The sequence below is a fragment of the Lacerta agilis genome, chromosome 7, assembly GCF_009819535.1.
Source record: "Lacerta agilis isolate rLacAgi1 chromosome 7, rLacAgi1.pri, whole genome shotgun sequence".
Taxonomy (NCBI): domain Eukaryota; kingdom Metazoa; phylum Chordata; class Lepidosauria; order Squamata; family Lacertidae; genus Lacerta; species Lacerta agilis.
This window is the reverse complement of record NC_046318.1, coordinates 12,931,913-12,953,870: the sequence shown is the minus strand read 5'-3', so window position 1 is coordinate 12,953,870 and position 21,958 is coordinate 12,931,913. Positions and strand designations below refer to the sequence as shown.

At 41.1% G+C, this 21,958-nt stretch overlaps 1 protein-coding gene across 1 annotated transcript in view; it reads right to left on the bottom strand.

Moving 5' to 3' along the window:
- Positions 1 to 21,958, bottom strand: part of CTNND2 (catenin delta 2) — a 481,608-nt gene that overhangs the window by 75,230 nt on the left and 384,420 nt on the right. The window contains 2 exon segments of the mRNA XM_033154385.1: positions 310 to 427; positions 17,077 to 17,260. Of these exon segments, the coding sequence (XP_033010276.1) occupies positions 310 to 427; positions 17,077 to 17,260 (302 nt within the window).

Below are 21,958 nucleotides of genomic sequence, written 5' to 3'. Positions count from 1 at the left end.
GTTTTCCAGAGGTTCTTCTGTATACCCACACTGTGCATGAAGACCCTCTTGGCTTTGCAAGGTCCAAAGTCTGAGCCTCTGGGCTTAACTGCAAAGTCCTTGTTGCCACTACACCAAACTATGATGTGAATTTGAGAGAATGACAGACATATATCTCACATATACACATACAGTAAGTACAGGCTTTCCTCAAAAGGCAAAGGATCCTGAAATTTTAATTTTCACAACCTGAAGGATGTATGATGTGCCTCTGTTAATGTGCTTGTTTGTTTTTAGAATACTGTTTCTATAAAAACAAAGATGGCAAACCTTGCTATCAATTTCACTGCTCCCTAGAGCAGACTGAATCACGTACAGCAATGCATCAGTAAGTCCATCACACTCTCTCATTCTTCTGCGGGCTTCTTCTCCAGCAGAGCTGACATTCCTAGGATAAAGTAACAGTGGTCACCATCTTCTCATTCCACTACTCGTTCCTGGCAATGGACATGCTACAGTTTTTTTGTTTTTTTTTTTTTGTTTTTGTTTAAAAAAGATCATTGGCTGTGATACGTTTATATATGTGAATGAATCTCTTCTATGCTCTTTACAAAGAAAAACACACACGTTATGATCTTTTATCATGATCTCACGAGAACTTTTAAAATTGGGTTAACACACATGGTAGAGTTTGGGAAGGGAACACAAATCTTGTTTAAAATAAAAAATGCTTTTAGAATTCTTATGTCAAAGCCATGCCTCCACCAACCCCACCCCTGATGAAAAGCACAATATGTGACACATACAAGTGTTCAAGAATGGTAGCATTTCCCCTGCATCTTTTCTCGTTCCTAGCTTTGGAACATTTATTCACCTGAAAGTGGTTATGCTCTAAAAACTCCTGGCGCCATCTAATTGCCTTGAAATGTATCAGTGTTTCTATACAGTATCAGCCCTGCTTTTATGTTCAAATACCATTAATAAAACTCAGCCTAGTAGATACCACTTCAAAATCTGAGTGCCAGAATCAAGGAGAAATATGGCACACTCAAACAAGCACCAAATGACAACAGAGAATGTAAGTCTAGGATTCCATTTTTGTCGCCGTTTGTCTCCACAGGCCCCCGTTATGCAGGCAATGCTCTCCCTCCAGCTTGCTGACCCAAAGTCCTTTATGTAGGCCCCCCCATTGTCATGAGGTGACCAAGAGGCTGGGCCCTGGGGGCCCTCCCCCTTACCTCCATGGTTTTCATCCCAACTAATGCTCCAGTAAGTCAGCAAGTCCTACTCTATGATTCTTCATTAGCAACACGGCAACAATTGAGATGGCAGATGAATATTATTCCCAGAGTTGACTTACCTGCCAGCACTAAGAGCAGTTCAGCAGACAGAATGTCCTGGAATGTACTCCAGAATATTTGGGGCGCGTTCTAAGATACACACTCCTTTGTTGTAGTGAACTGGCTAAGACACATTGGCCCTGCCCTTCATTTGTTTGAGAACCTGCCCGTAGGATTCATGATCCCACAGCCTGGAAGGAGCATGAAGCACAGCTAGTATGAATGAAGAAGGTTTGCAGCAAAGAGGCTGCAAGTATTGGAAGAGGGAAGGCGAGAGAGAGAGAGCAAAGCATTACTATACGTTTATGAATTAAGAGAATTGGATGACATGAGGTAGAAAAGTTTGACCACTTGATATGGAATGACCCAGCTGTGGTTTTAAATAAATTGCTTTCTTGATGAATCTACTGTCCAGTGTGAACTTACAAAGATGCAATCACAAAGTAGAAAAATGGTGTCGGATTTTAGAACCAGGAAATACTGTACATTTGCTTACAAAAATGACTAACAAGCATGTCTACACCAAGAGTCAAGTTTTTGTACTGGAATCTTGAGGATCAGAAATAGGAAAACTAAAGAGTGCAACGAAAAGGCATCTTAAGGGAAATGGACTAACCAGGAAAATATTTTCATGTGCCACCTGAGCTAGACTAATGGATATCAAGCAAATAACAGTGCATTTCAGTTTCTGGAACAAAATACCCCATAGTTCTGTCACTTCAGGTAATTGTTACAACAAGTTTCCTAACAGCAATTGTTGCATAATTACAGAACAAGGGTGTCTGTGAAATAGTTCTATATTTTCAAATGGTTGTAGCGACTTGAGAGGAGAAGCCTCTCCTCAGAATTATTAAACACTGTCCTGTGACGATATGAGAGAAAACGTGGAGGCAGTATTCTACCTAACCTGGGGGAGGGGAGAAGCAAACCACAAGGCACTTGTTTTTAAATGTTTTAAGATTAAATATTATTCCATTAATATCCAGCACAAATAAATAGGGCATTTTAGCTATTTCGTACCAATTTCCCCTCCCCATGCTGGGTGCACCCTGGGAGTGTTTTCACACAAACTTTCTTACCATGGTCAAAACAAAATCGAAAATTCTTTCTAGTAGCACCTTAGAGACCAACTGAGTTTGTTCCAGTTGGTCTCTAAGGTGCTACTAGAAAGAATTTTTGATTTTGTTTTGACTATGGCAGACCAACACGGCTACCCACCTGTTTCTTACCATGGGTGTGCTTTGAAACAATAGCATGGCACCAGGTAGGACAGGAATCCAGTAAGCACAATCATTCATTCATTCATTCATTCCCAGCCTTCTTGGGAGACGTAGCACATTTATCCTGCATTCATACACACACAAACTTGTCTGGGTATGTGTCCCAAACACACAGTGTAACTTTTCAGCAACCAGTACCTGTGTAAGTAAGAGGAGGGCTTCACATGTTCTAGAAGACCAGAAGAAGAAGAGTTTGGATTTGATATCCCGCTTTATCACTACCCGAAGGAGTCTCATAGGGAAAGAAGAATGTTAGCCGCTTTGAGACTTTGGGTAGTGAAAAGCGGGATATCAAATCCAAACTCCTCCTCCTCTTCTTCTTCTTCTTCTTCTTCTTCTTCTTCTTCTTCTTCCTCAAAGTGGCTAACATTCTCCTTTCCCTTCCTCCCCCACAACAAACACTCTGTGAGGTGAGTGAGGCTGAGAGACTTCAAAGAAGTGTGACTAGCCCAAGGTCACTCAGCAGCTGCATGTGGAGGAGCAGAGAAGCAAACCTGGTTCACCAGATTATGGGACTACCGCTCTTAACCACTACACCACACTGGCTCCCAGGGCATGTAAAGCAAGGGGTAGCTGTGCTAAATAAAAAGAAAGATGAAAATGGGATAGGGGCATGCACAGTATTATTTTCCGTTTTAAGAGAAGAAAAAGCAATGAAAAATAAAACAAGAACACATTTTGTTTTGATCAAAAAGAGAAGCATATGCTTAATTCTCTCCTGTTTAAATAAATTAGGCTGATGAGTACTTAATTTTGTTTGGATTTTCCAATAACATAGTTTGTTTTAAAAAAGAGAGAGTTGAAATTGGCTTCAAATGTTTTGAAGGGGAAAGATTATGACAGCATCAACTAGTTTTCTTAAAAGAGTCATTACTGTATTATTTTTAGAACACAAACTATAACTAGATATCGACAAAGTATGTCTTTGCCTTGTAAAACTGTTAATACTCAAATTCATTTTCACCCACCCCACCCTTTTCTAGTCATTTGAGTGCTCTATCAAGAAGAAGAAGGAAGTTAATCAGATGTAATCTAAGTAAATCTCAGAAACTGTGTTAATATTTATTACATTTTCTGCTGATTATTCCAATCAGGTACAATTCAACCATTTTGATTAGCTTTCTCTGCAATAACAGCTTGATTGTCTTTGCATGTGTTATTCATGCTGAAATTCAGTTCTGTAAGTTAATACTGAAATTTAGGTGTTACAAGTGGCAATTATATTTACATAAGATAATTGAGTATAGTACATTGGCTTAGATATATTGACCTTTCATGAAGGTGGGGACAGGAAGCATTCATAGGCTGCACACATTCTGATTCTTCAGAACAACAAGAGTGGCTGGGAAGAAAAGGGTTGGAGGAAATTGACAGAAGGCTTCCTTGCAGGGCAAGTCATGCCACCTGCATGGCTTTCAAATGGAGGCAGCTGCCAGGCAGAATTATTTTATGTTTTATTCATCAGCAATCTGCCCCAGTTCTGCAAGGCTAAAACTGGAACTTTCTTAATTCTTCAAGTCAAGAGGAGGATATAATGTACACTACATTAATAAACAAACATATATCAATAAAGAAATGTGCAGTTCATCCAACCTATTTTATGTGAGAGAAGACTGAAGTTTATGGAAGATGAAAACTAGATAGCCACATGTATTGAAATTAAGACAACAGCTGTATAGACATGAGGGGGTATGGAGGTAGGTCGTCAGTATATTCACTTTCCTCAGGCAGCTTGGACTGGACATTCTCCCAGGCGTTTCAGCGGGTTGGCTAAATGACCCTTGGGATCCCTTCCAACTCTATGATTCTATTACTCCACCCTTCTCATGGCTTTTGAGAACTGGGCAGTGGACATGGTTGGAGTGGGCTGGGGGAATCCTACTTTAGTGGAGGCCATTAAGGGGTAGGATTCACCCAGCCTAGAGAGTTTTAATGTACCAATTTAGACTTCTGGTCAACACATAGTTGAAATATCTGACCTGTCTTCTAAACGATATAGAAGCATTTTAAATTATTATGAAATATTTTTACCGACAAGTAGAAAAGGAGTTAGTTTCATCATTTAGCTACTTTGACAGCAGTCTTAAAACTACCGGACTTTACCAGCCAGGAAGTCACATTTAATGCACTGGGATTTACTTTGAGTAGACATGCTTAGGATTGTACTGCTAATATTTTATCTTTAAAAAGGGTAATTTTACTCACTCTTAAAACGTTTAAGTACCAAAAGCGGTAATATGAAAATAAATAAAAAATGAAAAGATGAAGTTGATTCCTTAGACTTAGAGAAAATCAGAGCTATGAATAGATAGATACAGTGGTACCTCTAGATATGAACAGGATCCGTTCCGAAGCCCCGTTAGTATCCTGAGAAGTCCGCAACCTGCAGCGCTGCTTCTGCACACGCGTGGGTCACAATTCGGCACGTCTGCGCATGTGCGTGACATCACTGCGCGTGTCTGCGCATGCGCGACCTGCCAAACCCGGAAGTACTCCGTTCCATTACTCCTGGGTTTGGCACGTTCGTATCCCGTGCCGTTCGCAACCCACAGCAAACGCAATACGAGGTACGACTGTAGATAAATAATAGCAACAATGTCTGCCAACCGAGACTACACTATAGATCATACTCAGGACAATCACCAAAACATTACCACTGGACATCACCTTGTAATGTAGCATATTTGTACTTAGGATGTAAATTTGCATTCAATCTATATATATAAAACGCAAGTGTCTCTGCATCCAGTCCCTGTGTCTCTGGGTTTGCGCTACTGAGCATGTGCCCCACGAACACAGGGATTGGAGCAGAGAGATCGGGTCGGGAGCAGCAGCGGCAGTTGAAGCGGCGGTTGAAATGGAACGCTGGCGCTCCAGAGGCTGAAGGGCGGCCGAGAAGGGAGGCCACGCTGCCACTCTCGCCGCTGGGCAGAAGGAGGAGGAGAACCGGGGGGGGGAGCCTCCTGGGAGATGAGGCCGCCGCCGCCGCCTCACCCCCTCGCTTCCCCACCCATCGCCCCACACTCCGAAAGGGGCTGGGAGCCCCACACATCCGGAAGGAAACCTGTTCTACTGTCCCCCAGCCCCACACCACTCCAGGGAAAAAAGCCCCCTCCTGTCGCCACTCTCCCTCGGCCGCCCCTTCCCCCGGCCAAAACACCTCACCACAATGGCAGTGGGAGCTCCGCAGGAACCTACCATCATGGCTGCTCCTAGCCCTTAACTCCATTCCCTCAGCAGGAAGCGCAGGCCTAGCCCGCCAGGCAGCCCAGACCGAGAGGCGGATTAAGGCAGGGTTCTGCTGAGCTCGAGCTCGGCGTTGGCCGTGGGTGTCTGCGGCAGCGTGTTATTTCTGGGCGAGTGACAGGCATGTGGAGAGCACCGCGTGCGTGGAAAGTGAGGGGAGGCGGAGGAGGCAAAGCCATGCTTTGTGCAGTAAGTATGTTTAGGACAGGAAAAATAAAAGGAAACACGCCGTCATTTCTCCCTCAGGAATCTTAACGCCGTGTAGGGAGCACATGGTTTGCCCTGCTCCCTGCACTTCAGGACCTTGGGTTTTGTGTCAGAAATGTTCTAGCGCCCGTTATTTTAACGGGTTTAAACCACTAGTTATATTATAATTTGGTCGAAACATATAAAAGTAATACTGGGTGGTATTCTACTACTGAATGCCATCAGTGCAAGAATACTTCTGGCACAATAGGGCCCCCACTGCATGCCCATCACCCTTCTTCAATCTGTTCCAGAGGGTTGGGGGAACCCCTATAACAAGTGGGGTGGGGTACAGGGGGAGGATAGAGGAGGGCATTCTGTAGTGCTAGCAGAAATCATTTGTGCTGATGGAATTACTTAAGTAACGCTATGATGAATACAGCCCATCATTTAAAACTCATTCATAAAACATGACATTTCACCCTTCGTTTCACTTAGAATTCTCAAGGCAGCTTGCAGTTCAAAAAAAAAAAAAAAAAAAAAACCTTATTCAAAACACATTTATAAGAAAAAAATAAAAAAAATACTGGCTTTCCGCTGTGGTGAAATGAAAATTTACATCATGTTTTTCTTACGGAGCAGATATCTGGGACCTTAATAAATCTCTTGATAAGAAGTACCCTATTTTAGGCTACCTAAAATGTGTCCCTTTGAGCAAATGAAAGCTGGGTCTAAATGAAAAGGCTCAATTCAATTCCAAAGACTTCTACACCAAATGCAATGTTATGGTTGTTCCTTAAGAGTTTTTCTTAGCTGCATGTTTTATTGCCCAACCTTTTCTGAGACTTGAACTAAATGTTTAGACCCACTCCTTAAAGGGGAAGCAAACTGGTCAGATATGCAGACAATTTACTTCTTGTTGGCTTCTCATACTACAGCAACTTTTCTGGTCATGGCAAGATTTACTTTGGCAGCTACAGACCTCAAGCCATTTTTTTTACTCATTCATAATGTGATAAATAAGGTTTAATGATATTGTGAATATTATTTTTGAAATCATTGTTAACTGCTTGCCTTCTATTGTAACCCAGAGTTAAAACACTGAAGACTTGACTACTGCGTAAGAATTTTTTTGCACTGCGGCCTGGTGCACTCACTGGACTGCACTGAGCAGCAAATAAATTTAAAACGCAATAAAGTAAAATAGAATGTTTTGCACAGATGCAGTCCTTCGGCAGATTCCTGACACAGTTCATACAAATTTCAGGAATCTATTGAGGCTTCTTCCCTCCATTGTTAGAAATATTTAGCACGACATATTTGATTTATGTTAAAAGTATGCCATAAGAACTTAACATGGCCTCTAAAATCTTTCCCATCCCAGGCCCAAGTTTACGGTAAAGGCATATAATGCTAGCAGACATGTCCTAGCACAAAATAACATTGTCTCTAGACTAATGCAAAATGACCAGAGCATCAACTAAAATTAGCTGTTAAAACGAAATATCCGGCATGCGAGAAAAAAACTGCTTGCGGCTGCTCTGCTGCTTCCTGGTCTTTTTTATAATCCTGTGGCACACTGAGCTAAGAGAAGGTTTGACATAGTGTGTTGTCTGAACCTTTGCCCATGATTAAGCTCCCCCCTTGCTAACCATGATCTGTAGCCAAGGTTTCTTCTCTTCATTTAAACAAACAAACAAAAAAACTTTACAATTTTCTGTCATTAGCTTGGTTAATTCACATTAAGTGTTTGACAACTGAGCCAGTCCTGAAAGTACTAATCTAATCTAATCTACGTTTCAGGTCTGTCTCTGGACATCAGCTCTTACCACTGAACATACTGCTTGAGGAGATTTGTAGTCCACGACGCCTGGAGGCTACTACATTGCCTAGCCATCCTATCTAGAACATTTAGGGATACTTAACATTTGCCTTTTGGTGCAGAAACAATGGAAAGTGGTGGAGAGCTAGGAGGTTGTTTTCTAAGTAGCAGAAATAGAATACACACATTAATTAGATCAAATTCTGCAAGCTCCATAAACCTCACAAAATGGAGCTTTGGAACTTTTTGCAGGCAGAGAAACTATTAGTTATAGCCAATATCCAATCAGTTTGCAGTTCCAAAGTTCAACAAGACTTTAAAAGGACAGTAATCAAGGTTAGGATCTACATTCTGCAAAGTGCCCTGGAATCCAATTGACTGTGAATTTCTAAATAGCCTGCCACCCAGATATAGCTATGAGAGGGCCCTGGCCAGCTTCTTTGCAGCACCAGTGAAAATCAAATATTTTTCTTCATGGCAATGAAAGTAATTACATTTATCATATCCCTTATCACATATTTTCAAGCAGATACTCTTATCATCTCATTGTGAAGGCAAAGAATCATAAACAATTTGGTGTTGAAGAAGTAAGTCTGGCAAGCTCAGTAACATATTTTGAATCCTGCCAGGGAGTCTGCTGTGCAGTGAAGACACCTTCCAAATATAACTTGAGAACTCCTACACCATGAAAGCATCCACCATGTTGGATAAGTGAGCCCCTACAAAGCTCCCACAGACTAGCCTGCTGATTACAAAATATCTGGCCAAGAAATGTATGGACACACAGTGAGTCCAAGCTACTTCGTCCTCTTGGCGGTAGTTTTTTTTTTTAAATTCAAACTCAATGAATTAAATTTCAGTAATAAGTATCAATATGTAGATTATACTCTTTACTGGAGAGATCAGGATACAATGGGATATGAATAGTCTTGAAATTCTTACTAACATTTACCTCCACAGCCTTGTATAAAGAATAGAAAATGAGACACGTCCCTTGCTCAAGTATAGATTTTTTAAAAAAACAACAGGCTGAGCTTTCTGTATGATATTTTAATATTGTATCATAATAAGATGGGGTGAGACAATTCAACGCACAATACATCAAACCTTCGCTTTACCACTTGAAAACAATCTGATTCAGTTAGGACTTCCAAATGAGTGTAAGGTCTTCCACCCAGAACAACAGCAGCATCACATATACAGTACAATTTCGGTTTCAGTAAACTCCAAATCAACGGCTTGACCTTTATGAAAGCATGATGGCTCTATGCAGGGAAGTAGTGCAACAAGTAGTTGCTGCTTTGTGAAAAGAGAGCATTGGCGTATTGTACCGACCACCAGTGAGTGATATAGCTGTAGATGCTCAGAATGTAGAATAAGGCATTCTGGTTACTAAACAGTTGTTTCCCCAAAAATGATGCTGCAATAGGATGACAGCTGCATAAATTAAGGAGCATAGCAGTTGCAGCTCCTTGTACCTGAAATGCATTATCACCCTGAGAACAGGGAGAAAGCAGAAGATTCAGAGATGTTTACAACTAGCAAGGAACCTGGCTCTTTGACATTAGCAAAGGTATTTCTAGTAGCTCACAGCCCAATGTAGCTGATAGAGCACTGCCACTTCACCAACTACACCTGCATGTCCTCCAAGCCCATAAAAGGAACTTTTTAGTTCAAATAAATTCCTTAATGTCCGGCTTCAGAATAAATACAACTTTTGAAGACATGTACAGGTTTGTGTTACCATATTGTTACGCTGTCTTTCTTGGTGTCCCAAGATCAAATGGCTTTGCAATGCACCACCAAGGATATCACAAATCTGGAAGTTTTTGATGTGGTTTAGCTGATCTTCAAAACTAGTACGGATTTGATAACTTTCTAAACGTTTCTGATATCTGGAAATCCAGCTCATCATGTTATACTTTGGGGCCCATATTGCCCTGTGTTCGTGTTTTGATGCTGTTTACAACACTAATACCTCTTATCTGATCCCTGTCTAAACATTGCTACATACATTCAAGACTTGAGTTCATTATTTCCACTGGTATCACTATGGCACAATCTCCCAAACCTGTATTTGACACAATGTATGTGGAGGGATGATTTCCAGAGCCTATGGGTAAAAGCATTACAACTGAAAATCATGGCAATGGGAATCTCCCCTTTTAAACTACTGGAGCAGGATATAGTTCCTGCTAAAAGAACAGTAACGGGGTAGATTAGAGGAGGTGGACTTGCAGCAGAAAATGGTGTTGGGTAATGGTACCTGTTCACCTCTAAACCTTGGTTTACTACCCCCCTAAAACTCCCAAATTATTTGAATTCCTTAACTTCCTCAGCTCATAGATATGCCTTTATAAAGGCAAGATTTAACACCTTCCTATCCAATGTGTTGGGGAATAGATTCTCCAATGGACAAATATCGCTCTTATGTGACTGTAATTGCAGAGCACCAGAATCGTTGTATCACATAATCTTTGATTGTGCTCTTCACTCATCGTCCAGGAGTAAGTTTCTTGCTCCACATTTAAAGGGAATTGCCGATGACTCGAACGAAGCCAACTGAGATACCTACTGAATGATGAAGACCCTCCAAGATCACTTACGGTTGCCAGATTTCTGATCACCGTCCTATCCCAAAAGAAGAAAAATGGACTTCTGGGCGGATTGGACATTCCTTTTAAATCATTATTCAGGATGTAATTATGTGTTACCTTAATTGATGTTTTTATATTTTTATAAATAGGGGATGATGTTTTATGTTGTAAATTTACTGCTTAGTCTGTTACTTTAAAGTCCTTTCGAAGTTCTAAGTAGAAAGGCTAAGTATATATAGTTGTTTGAAAAATCGTGCGCGATGGGCCAATGGCCGAAATAATAGCTATCTATCTATCTATCTATCTATCTATCTATCTATTTCCAGCTCATTTGCTGGGACCTGTTAAAACTGATGAAATATTTCAGGAACCATAAAATTCACCTTGGTTATTCACATGTTGTCTTTTTTTTTTTTTTTAAGAACAAGACAGGTTAAAAGTTCAGTTAAGTGATATAACATGTCACAGAAATTATTGCTTCTGCAGATTTCAGAAGCACACTTCACTTGACAACTAGAATAAAAGCATGAGAACAAGAGCAGCTGAGGATAACCAAGACTCAACATATAGCCAAGTAATTAGGTTGATGTCAAGAATATTTAGTTTCAGATGACTTATATATTGCCACAATAAATCTATTAGTCTTTAAGGTTCCACCAGACTCCTCATTGTTTTTCCTTCAACAGACTAACATGGTCACCCCTGTGGGAATGAATATACTACAGCATCTTACATTACAGATTTTGTATGTAATACACATCTGTTAGAGAGAATGAATATGGATCATTTGGCCGGAGGCAGAAGGGAAGAAAGCCCTGGTGTTTTTGTTTTCACCTTAAATCCATGACTGAATTCAAGTGCAAACAACCTCATAAGGACAGAACTACTGTGTTTTTGGGAATGCAGGCACAATTCTGCAAGCATCTCTGTAGCATCATGGAGAGAAACTCATTTTTTTTTTTAAGAAAAGATAAAGTTCAGTTTCTCTTACAAAACATTTCCCAATGACCCTAATTTCAGACCCTGCAGTGAGCTATCAGTTAAGAATCCCAGTTCTTTATTCATTAATTTCTAGGCTAGTGTTCCTTTGGTAAGCGCAGAGAAACATAAAATGGTGTCCCATTGAGGCAAAGATTACTGTTTGGCTTAGTATGTCATCTCAACCTCAGCTAGTGGTTTAGCTCTCCCAGGCAAACTAAGATCTGTAAAGCGTAGGACAAATCTTTGTTACAAATCATGGACTGTCAGCAGAAAGCTAAACCAGGAGCCCAGGTTCATATAATAGAATCATTAAGCCAAAGCATGGCTTAATGCAGCATGACAGCAAAACAACCCAAGAGCAGCAAACAGGCTACAATCTCCTTTCTGGGAGACTGTGCATATTTTCTCACTTGTGCTAAGTCATGCTTTGGCCTAGTAATATGTAGACACTAGATCAGAGTGACGCGGGTGGTGCTGTGGTCTAAACCACAGAGCCTAGGGCTTGCCGATCAGAAGGTCGGCGGTTCAAATCCCCGTGACGGGGTGAGCTCCCGTTGTTCGGTCCCAGCTCCTGCCCACCTAGCAGTTCGAAAGCACATCAAAGTGCAAGTACATAAATAGGTACCGCTCCGACAGGAAGGTAAACAGTGTTTCTGTGCGCTGCTCTGGTTCGCCAGAAGCGACTTAGTCATGCTGGCCACATGACCCGGAAGCTGTCTGCGGACAAACACTGGCTCCCTCGGCCTATAGAGCAAGATGAGCGCTGCAACCCCAGAGTCATCCGTGACTGGACCTAATGGTCAGGGGTACCTTTACCTTTAAGAACAGAGTGGGGCAGGTGTGCAGGTGGGATTAGGGAGAAAAGTAATAGCTGATTTTTAAATTTTCCTTCTGGAAATGTTCCAATTGTGTTGCTAATCCTATCTACTTTCCTGCTTCTAAGAAAGCATTGAATTTTAGTTGGCATTTATTAACTTCAGAATAAGAGTGCTAAGTGCATAATATATTTTGCTGCTGGCTTAAAGCTTGTTAGTAAGAAATCCAATATTTTCAGCTATGGATGACAATACTAAAAGAATCTAAATAACTATAATTGAATTTAAATGCAGTGAGCAGCAGAGATGCAAGGGCAATAAAAATTAAATAACTGAAAGTTGTCAGAATATAAATAATTTTGTAATTGGGCCTATTTTAAAGCATTTTATATGGATTTGCCCCTTGGGATGTGTATAAAGTGGGGGCTTGGGCTGAGAGGTGCACTATACAATTTGGAAAACCAAAAGAATAAACAAGCAATGAAAATGGTAATTCCATTCACAGCACATCTTAAAATGTAAAGCACTTGTTAAAGTGCATTTGTTTTATCCACGGTAGTGTTATTCCCCTCCTTTCCCCCAACAAAATCTGAGCCCAGGTTTTAATCGTTTGGGAGCTGAAATGTTCGGCCACTAAGCCATTCGAGATCCAAGGTATGACTGTATGTGATTTTGGCTTTAGGTGCTATCCTCTGAACATAACCCAGTGTAAATTGTGGGTATGCTGTACAGTAATCTATGTGAATTTATGAGTTGGACCTCTTTTTCTTTTCAGCCATTTGATGCTAAAAGTCAGAGTGATATCTCCACAGAGGTAACTTGCAAATATTCAGTGTCTTCACTGATCTAAGCTAAGAAGATGATGGACCTGGCACAATGGAAACCAAGTGCCTGTTCATTCATTTCACTCTTTAAAAAGAATCAAGAAAAGAGTAAATTTGGAGACCAGGCAAGAAGAACACAGTTTAAAGGAAGCATCAAGGAGCAGCAGTAGGAGACAAAGTGTGGCATCCAACAGTTCTGATACTGCCAGGACTTTTAGCTGTGTAATGAAACTTCCCTGCCCTCTACTTTTCCTGCAGACTCCCTAAATCTTCTCTGGGGGGTTGAGGGAAGCCCAGAGCAGTTTTAGGGGTCATGTGGGGAAAGAAGAAGTCAAGAGGAATTCCACTGTGCCATTAAAAGTGCTTGCATTAATAGAACTATTTTGTTGGTTTAATAGCTTTTATAAAGGAATACTTATTTAATGTGCTTAGATTCAGTTAAGATACAGTATACCACTGGCTTGAATCCAAATAACTGTACATGGAATTCTGTGCATGGAATTCTATGCATGCAACAGAGCTTTGGGGCTTCCTTCCTGCCATAACCCCACACACCCCTCCATAGTATTGTGGAGGGGCCCTTCAGCCAGAGAGGAACTCAGCAGAAACAAGCATCCCTCCTCCCCCTGAATATCATCAAGCAGAAGTGATATCTGTTCACAACAAGGGGCGCACTTGGCATACAAATTAAAATGCAGTAACTGCTAGTCCTTATGAAAGACATAACTTTGGGTCACCTTAAAGAACCAGTAGAATCAAGTAGTACAGCTTTTCCTGGACTGTATTGCTTCAGATTACACTGCACACACATATTTGTACTTGCGTGCGCGACTAAGGGAGTTCGAATTGCACACACAAAAGAAGGCACATAGGAATAAATTCATGTTGCACTTTTATAGAATCGAAGAACTGTAGAGTTGGAAGGGACCTCAAGGGTCATCTTCTAGTCCAACCCCAGCAATGCAGGAATCTCAGCTAAAGCATCCATGACAGATGGCCACCCAATCTGCTTAAAAACTCCAAGGAAGGAGAGTTCACTACCTCTTGTGGGAGTCTGTTCCACTGTCGAGCAGCTCTTACTTTCAGAAGGTTCTTCCTGATGCCAATTACACGAAAGGAGATGCCGACTAAGCATCTGTTATGCAAGTTTTCCATGTGAACTTTTATAGGGGAGAATTCAATCATACAATCCTCTCAACTGCAGTTTATACATGCTAATTGTATAAAACGACAATGCAGCAAATAGTTTTGCCTAACTGGCTGTAGTCATCATTGCCTAACTTAAAGACAGACTGATTCTGAATGAACTATACAGCAAGTTACAACACTATGCAGCTCAATCCATCTTTTCCCGATGGGCAACTTCTGTTGAGCATGCATGAAGCTCCCTGGATTATGGCTTTAGGCTACCATCTTCAAAAGCCTCCTGGTGCAGGAAGCTTCATTAGGTTCAGCTAAGGGCTTGAGCTTGCTCGGCAGGGCTTCAACCATTTTGGTCTTTGAGCAGCAGCATCCCTGTGCATCACATATTGTTGTCGAATTCTCTGCAGATATAATGCAAATGTTTTGGGATCTGAAAAAGGTATTTACCATACAGAATTGGGGGCTTCTGGTCTTTAAACAAACAAACAGAAAACCTTGGTGTTTGTTATTCCCGTGGCTTCCTGGATTGTGGCCTAAATCCTGAAATGCATTTGAAATCAATGGGCTTAACAACCCACCGAGAAAAAGTCTCTTAAAGTGTTTTATTTAGAAGCCACACACAATTAGAGATTTGAAAGGGGGGGGGTGCCCACAGCATTGGAATTCACCAAGAATCAAAACCTGCAGACACTAGTTTGCTACAAACAGCCATAACTAGAAAACAAATATAATTTTTTTGTTGAGAACAGAAATATTTTATGTAACTCTCTTCTACTTCCCCATTACAAATAAAAGATAATGTTTCACATATGACTGTAACCAGTATTATAGATTATATTTTGTTGTTGTCTTTGCATAAAATTAGATCTGATAGTTGTTTATATTTTCTGTTTATTTAAATGCTGCATGCCTTAAATGTAGATTGCATAGGCGAGTAATGCCATTTTGAAACCACACACATACACACACACCCCTCTAAAATTAATTTACGAAACACCATAAAAGAAATACACTATGTAAGCTCTAAAATACATCAGTACAAAAGGTAGCCATCCCCACCAGATCAGGACACATATCCTAGATACCAGGTCTGAAGAAGATATGAACAACCTGAGAGGGAGGAAGGGAGGAAGGAAGGAATGAATATTGAAATCTGCCTTACACCAGATCAGACCATTGGTCCATCTGGCTCAGTACTGGCAGCAGTGATTGGCAGCAGCACTCCAGGGTTTAAGGCAGGGTTCTTTCCCAGCCCTACCTGGTATTGAACTTGTGACCTTCTGCATGCAAGGCAGACGCTCTACCATTGAGCTGTGGCCCTTCCCCAAGGGAACATGTGAACCCCAGTTAAATTGCCAGGAAAAACCAATAGCATGCAGATATGTGGAAACCTCCATAATGCTTTTAACTCAATAGCAACATGTTGGATGCAGGATGACAACTAGTTGGGAAGCCATCTTTTAGCAGAGGACCAATACTCAAGGAACTGAAGTTATTGGCCTGGTTTGCATGCCACATTAAACCATAATTAAAATAAACTAGAGTTTCATGTCAACACAGGCCTTTTGATCCTCCAACCCGACTTCTACACCACTGGGAAACAGTCTGGTTTACTCTCCAGGGCTTGTGGTTTGTTCCTCTCCAAACAAACCATGAGCTGTGCATGAGTGTGAACTAGCATGCTTTGTGTTCCCACTAAGCTCCAGTTCATTCTAACCATGGTTCAATGTTATGAATGAGCCATGTCATTGTCCAGCATCCTGCCTTTGTGATGCTTATCTTTTTGCCATATGAACTTCACACTCATCAATTATAAAAAAACAAACACTAGCACAAGATATATTTGTAATGCTGAGGATGTATTTAAAGTAATCTACTACTCTGCTGCCCTTCACTCCCAGTCGCCTGTCCACTGGATTAAGTTGCACAGATTATCTAGCTGAAATCATGGGGAGGTACCTATCTAACCGAGGTGTCTCATCCAACCCGTTTGTGAGAAGAAGATTAAAGGCTTCACCCTGAATTAAGTAAGTTTGCAATCTCAGTTCTGTTATTCATCTACCTGATTCCATTTACGAATTGCTACTCATAAAACATATTGACGAGATTACACTAAAATGTCACTAGTTCATAATATTTTTACTGCTTATACACCAGATCTTATAGACACCTGTTCTTTTCTTGTGCAAACACTGAAGTTGATTTGCACCCAAATTCACATACATAACAGGAATTTTAAAGCAAATTACAGTAATTTTAACCCACAGGCCTGTGCGGTTTTTTTTTTTTTTAACCCACTTGGTCAAACACAACCCCACCCATCAGCCATGGATGGTGGTCTATCAGGCACTTTTGCTGCTTCTCCAGTCCATGGCAAGAGTGTAGGGAATAGGATTATTTAATCGTTGGGTTTTGTGCTCCGCAAGTTGTACCCACTGTAAACCCACTGTTGTACCCACTGTAAACCCACTGTTGTACCCACAGGTTGTACTCACTGTAGACCCACTGTAGAAAACCACCAGTAACACATACTACAGCTATTGGTTCAGAGCACCTCTAAATACTTGGTTATGGCGTGAACTCTACAATTCGATAATTCTATGACATTTCAACGAAAGAGCCAATGAATAAAAATGCTACAGACTTTTGTGGAATGGATGGAAGACTGAAGTGAAAATACTGATTCTATGGGTGTAGCCGACTAAGTCGTACTCAGACTATGACCAACTTAAGTCCGTTAAGTAAGGCAGGTCTACTCTGAGTATGACTTACTTGGATACCACCCAATGTCCCTGGGAGGCTAAGGGAAGAAGAGAGAATTCAGCATAAGAACATATCCAATGCTTAAGTTATCAGAACTCACCTTAGGCACCCAGTGGCATTGCGCAGCACCTGTGATGAATGAAGCTGTATTTTGTGGTCATCCTGGAGTGGGGAGTTTTCCCATCCTGAATGAGGAATGATCACTGCATTGGTCAACACTGCAAGGGCATCCTGGATAATTGGCATTTTTAGTGCATCACAAGATGACAGATTCCAGAGAACTCCTAAAAGCAATTATCAATCAAATAAACAATTGTTGGCATTACTTAACAGAAAGAAATGCTACCACACAAGTAAATCAACACAATCAACCTAAGAACATAAAAGGAACCAGATGCTTCCAGAAAGCCCACAAGCAGGCCATGTAAACAACAGCCCCACCGCTGCTGTTTGCTCCCCACCCACCAGGAACAATGGAGGTTCCATTAATGTACTGTACTGTGGCTATTTAAAAAAACCCAGAATCGTCATTAGAATATGGCTTGTTTTATTTAATGACCTATTCTTCTGCCACAGAAATTGAGGGGAGTGCAGCCAGGTCTGCAAGCGGTCTCCCACTCAGGCAAGGGCGCTGCACTGTATACTGTTTAAGGAGGCTCAGCTAATGGAAAATGTGCAGGTGCTACAATAACTTGGACAAGCAGAGGACACAGAGCTTCTTGATGGCAGAGGCTACCGCAGGTTTGTTTGTTTGTTTGTTTGTTTGGCAGGGGTGGACTCTGCTATGGGTAGGGCCAGAACAGGCCACACCAGACCCAAATCCTGCTTACTCTGTTTTTGCTATTCCTTTTGCCAACTACTTTTGTGGCCAATTAATTAATTTTAATTCAATTCCTTCTTTTGCTGCCTTTACACCCATGGAGTGTTCAAGGTGCCTTAGAACTATAAATTCTGCGATCTCACATCATCACATGCAAACAGGGAATAACAATAACGATAAAATAACACACCTAAAAGAATATATTTCACACTTAAAAAGAATTGGGCAAGGTTGTGAAATGTATTTTGCTACAGGTCATTGTCAAACAGTTGTATTTAGGATCACCAGCTGAGGGAGACTTAAGCAGGAAAGACTCCCTCTGGAGTAATTCTGCTGATGTCATCTTTTCACAGAAATGATGGAGGCCGCCCTTTCTCAAAGAATTATGATCACACACAACCCGAGGCGGGGGGGGGGGGGGAGGAACCATGCACACCCTCAGAAACAGAATTCAAATTTAAAATGTCAGTTCCAGCTCTCTGTATCTGTTTATCTTTGGAAGAGAGTTCAAGCAAGTTTACAATTCATTTGCCAATGCCAAATACATGCACATGATAAGTAAGGAGCGCATAAGAATATGTTCCACATATTCAACTACAAAATTGTGTGCTATAATAATGCTGAAAGTTTGCTTTAAAAAAGCCACAAGGAACCAAACCAACATACATGTTTATCTCAGGGTTTTCCAAGTGTTTCAGCATGGAAATTTGTTTACAGGGAGGTGTTTTGCATTCTTAAGTAAACAAAGGTGAACTTTTAAAATCTACAATTTGTCTAGAGGAATTCTAATAGAAGCTTGGTCATGAATACGGACTTAACAGAAGTCCTGTATCTTTAAACACAGTTTACTTGAATCCAGCTTTTCTATAGGTGACTACAAATTCACCTTCCATGCAGAAATGTACAGAGATGCCTTATACGAAGTCAGATCAATGGTCTATCCAGGCCTGTACTGTCTATTCAGACTGGTGGGGGTTCTCAAGGGTTTCTGACACAATATCTTTCCCAGCTTTTAACCTGGAGATGGTTTTGAATGCAGAACATGTGCTCAGCACATATGTGTACTGAGAGCTAAAATACAAAGATCCTCGTCTTCATGCAGAACGTGTCCCTGAAACCAGGTGTTGCATTCATCAAGGGCAGCTTTAGCCCCCATCCCCAGCCATGCTCTTCCTACTTACTTTTTCTCATAGAAGTGAATACTATCTAGGGAAGAAAATAACATGCTGCACTTAAACACAGCACTATGTAGTAGTAGTAAGCCTTTCCGCCGCTCAAGGCCCATTCTCCCCCAACAAGATCATGTTCTTTCTCTCTCGTATATACACTTCTCAGGTGGGTCTGCTGCAATAAATAGGCTCTCTTTCCAGAACACCTTGCTCACCATAATGATAGTAATTTTGCCACTTAAATAATGTCTATGAAAGCAGTAACAGAACATATTGTGGTACCTCCACCCTAAGGATTTGTGTGAGCTCATCTGCCTGATTTGCCGCTGCAGCCTCCCGTGCCATAGCCGGATCATGTTTTCTGACCACCGATGGCATCGTAGTTGCTTAACACGCTGCCAGTGCTTATGAACAAGTAATGAAACATCTAACAGAGCTATCAGAATTTAAAACAATTCCTCTTACACACTGTGTTCATTCCGTATGAAAACCTTTAGGCCTTAAAAGTTTGAGGCTACTATAAATAGCTGTGCCACCTCAACGCCAACCGTTGATGTCGCAATAAAAATTACACATCTGTGTTTATGCACTTCAATAACTAAGCTAATGTCAAGGGCACTTTTGCAGAAACTTATTAAGTTGATTAAGTGATTAAAAATCCTGCATAGGAGATATCCTCCATTCAACCATAATTCTGTTTAAGCAAATCTGAATAACCATCCTACACTAAATGTCAAAATACTTTACGAAAAGGCACTCGGCAAATGGGGCCGATGAAAACATTACATCATCTTAACTGCACAAATACCCTCCTTGAGGAATATGCTGCCTTTTATATTCCCCACCCCCCACCCTGGTGACCTTTCTTTTCGTTCTGAGAGTTTTAACTGAATGAAATGTCGGTTTGGAAAAGGAAATGCAGCTGTAGCAGTGTGCAGAAATTTTGGCCACATTTGCAATTACTGCAAATGAAATGGGGATTTGGCAAATTCAGCCTCCCTGCCCCCGATTATGAACTGGGCCCAAGTCTCTTTGAGCTCAGGCCTAGGTCCTAATGTGGTCTTGCTCTTATTGCTCCCTGCCAGTCTCCCCACCCCTTTGAAACTAAGCCCCTTGACAAGATTTGAAGGAGATGGCTCACTGATGGGGCCGAGAGCCCTTGAAGGGATCTGCTTCACTGGAAATGGAGAAATGCTGGTCTCATGGGATTTGTATTTTCCTATGGCTCCTAATTCAATGAATTTTGATTGGAAGGATGTGAAAGAAATGGGCATTGGGGAGGGGGGCAATACTTTTACATTTGGTTTCCCCCTGACACCTCAGAAGATGCATAGGTAGTACTGAATTTTTCACTGAGAAAGCAGAGAAATGGAGAGAGAAAACTTTCCAAGGTGACATTTTCTTCTGCTATGCTCATTTACAATATCTCACGGTTAAAAGCAGTGGCAGCTTCCTCATTATGTGACGAGAAGTACTACTAGCTGTGTCTCATATTTAAATTTAGAACATAGTAGTAGGTCATGAGAGAAAGATGATGCCCATTCCCTTTCCTCTATAGCAGGCATGGCCAAACTTGGCCCTCCAGCTGTTTTGGGACTACAACTCTCACCATCCCTAGCTAACAGGACCAGTGGTCAGGGATGATGGGAACTGTAGTCCCAAAACAGCTGGAGGGCCATGTTTGGCCATGCCTGCTCTATAGTGTGCTTCTTACAAAAAGTAAAGGAGTTGGCAAACCGCACATCACTGATTGCTTCTCTATACTCACCAAAATATCTATCTATCTATCTATCTATCTATCTATCTATCTATCTATCTATCTACTGTATCTATCTATCTATCTAGCTAGCTAGCTAGCTATCTAGCTAGCTAGCTATCAATATTCATCTGTCTATCTATTGCACACACAGAACTAGACAACAATGGTGAATATTCCTAGCCTAGCCTTCTACCTAATTGTGTGCTAGGCAGCTACATCTTGTGATTTTTGCTAGTCAGTTATGCATAGGAATGCAAATACAACATGCTATGTCAGCATGCAAAATCCTATGCTATTTAAAATGCTGTGCATTTTATTCCAGTTTGTGGCAAGGGAAGTGTTGAAGCTGAAGAAAATGAGAAACTGCAAGAAAACCGCTTGATTCACAAACTGAAGTCACTCTAGATTTCCCGGTGCTTGTTCTCTCCTCCGCACCCCATGCCCCCACAGGCGATGCTATCCTCTTTGATTAGCAATCAGCATGCCTTGTTTGAAGAGGACAGATGCTGTCATTTCCCCCTTTCTTAAAAAACAAACAAACAAAAAAGTTGCAACCATCTTGTAAACAATGACTTCTTAATTTTAAATTTCAGGTGCAGGAAGTGCTGTACTCCTCAATCATGTTCCTCAACAATAGGTAGGAGCTCTACCTCTACAGCACAACCATTATATGGTGACCTCCCTTCTTTCCATGTTTGGATTTTATTCTTCACAAAGGAGTTTTAAAATTTGCTCTGACCACTTTCCCCTCCTAGTGGGTTCCAATATGTTACAAAGTGAAACTGCCTGCAAGATAGCGTGGGCAGAACAGACTCTTTCAGATTGGATGCTGGACACAGGACTGTGATTTGCGATAACTAGAAGTATGCTAGTGGTAGGAAAAAGCAACAACATTGATTAATTCCCGTGAGATTCTGTGTGCCTCCTGAGAGGCATGCAGTTCTGCAGAATGTCTGCAAAAGGAGCAACCGAACATTCAGTCGCAGCCAATGAATTGCTTTCCCTCAGAGGAGGTTGCCTGCTTAACCTCTGCGAGAGTCACTGCTCTGTGTGGGTTTTCTTCCAATCTTCTTGGGTGTTAAAACAAAATTTTAAGTCACATTTTACTCTAACAAAACAACACATCATTATTATTATTATTATTATTATTATTATTATTATTATTATTTTGAGAAATGCTAACAAATTACAAGCAAAACTGCTGCCCTCCCTCACCCCCTACATCTCCCTGCCG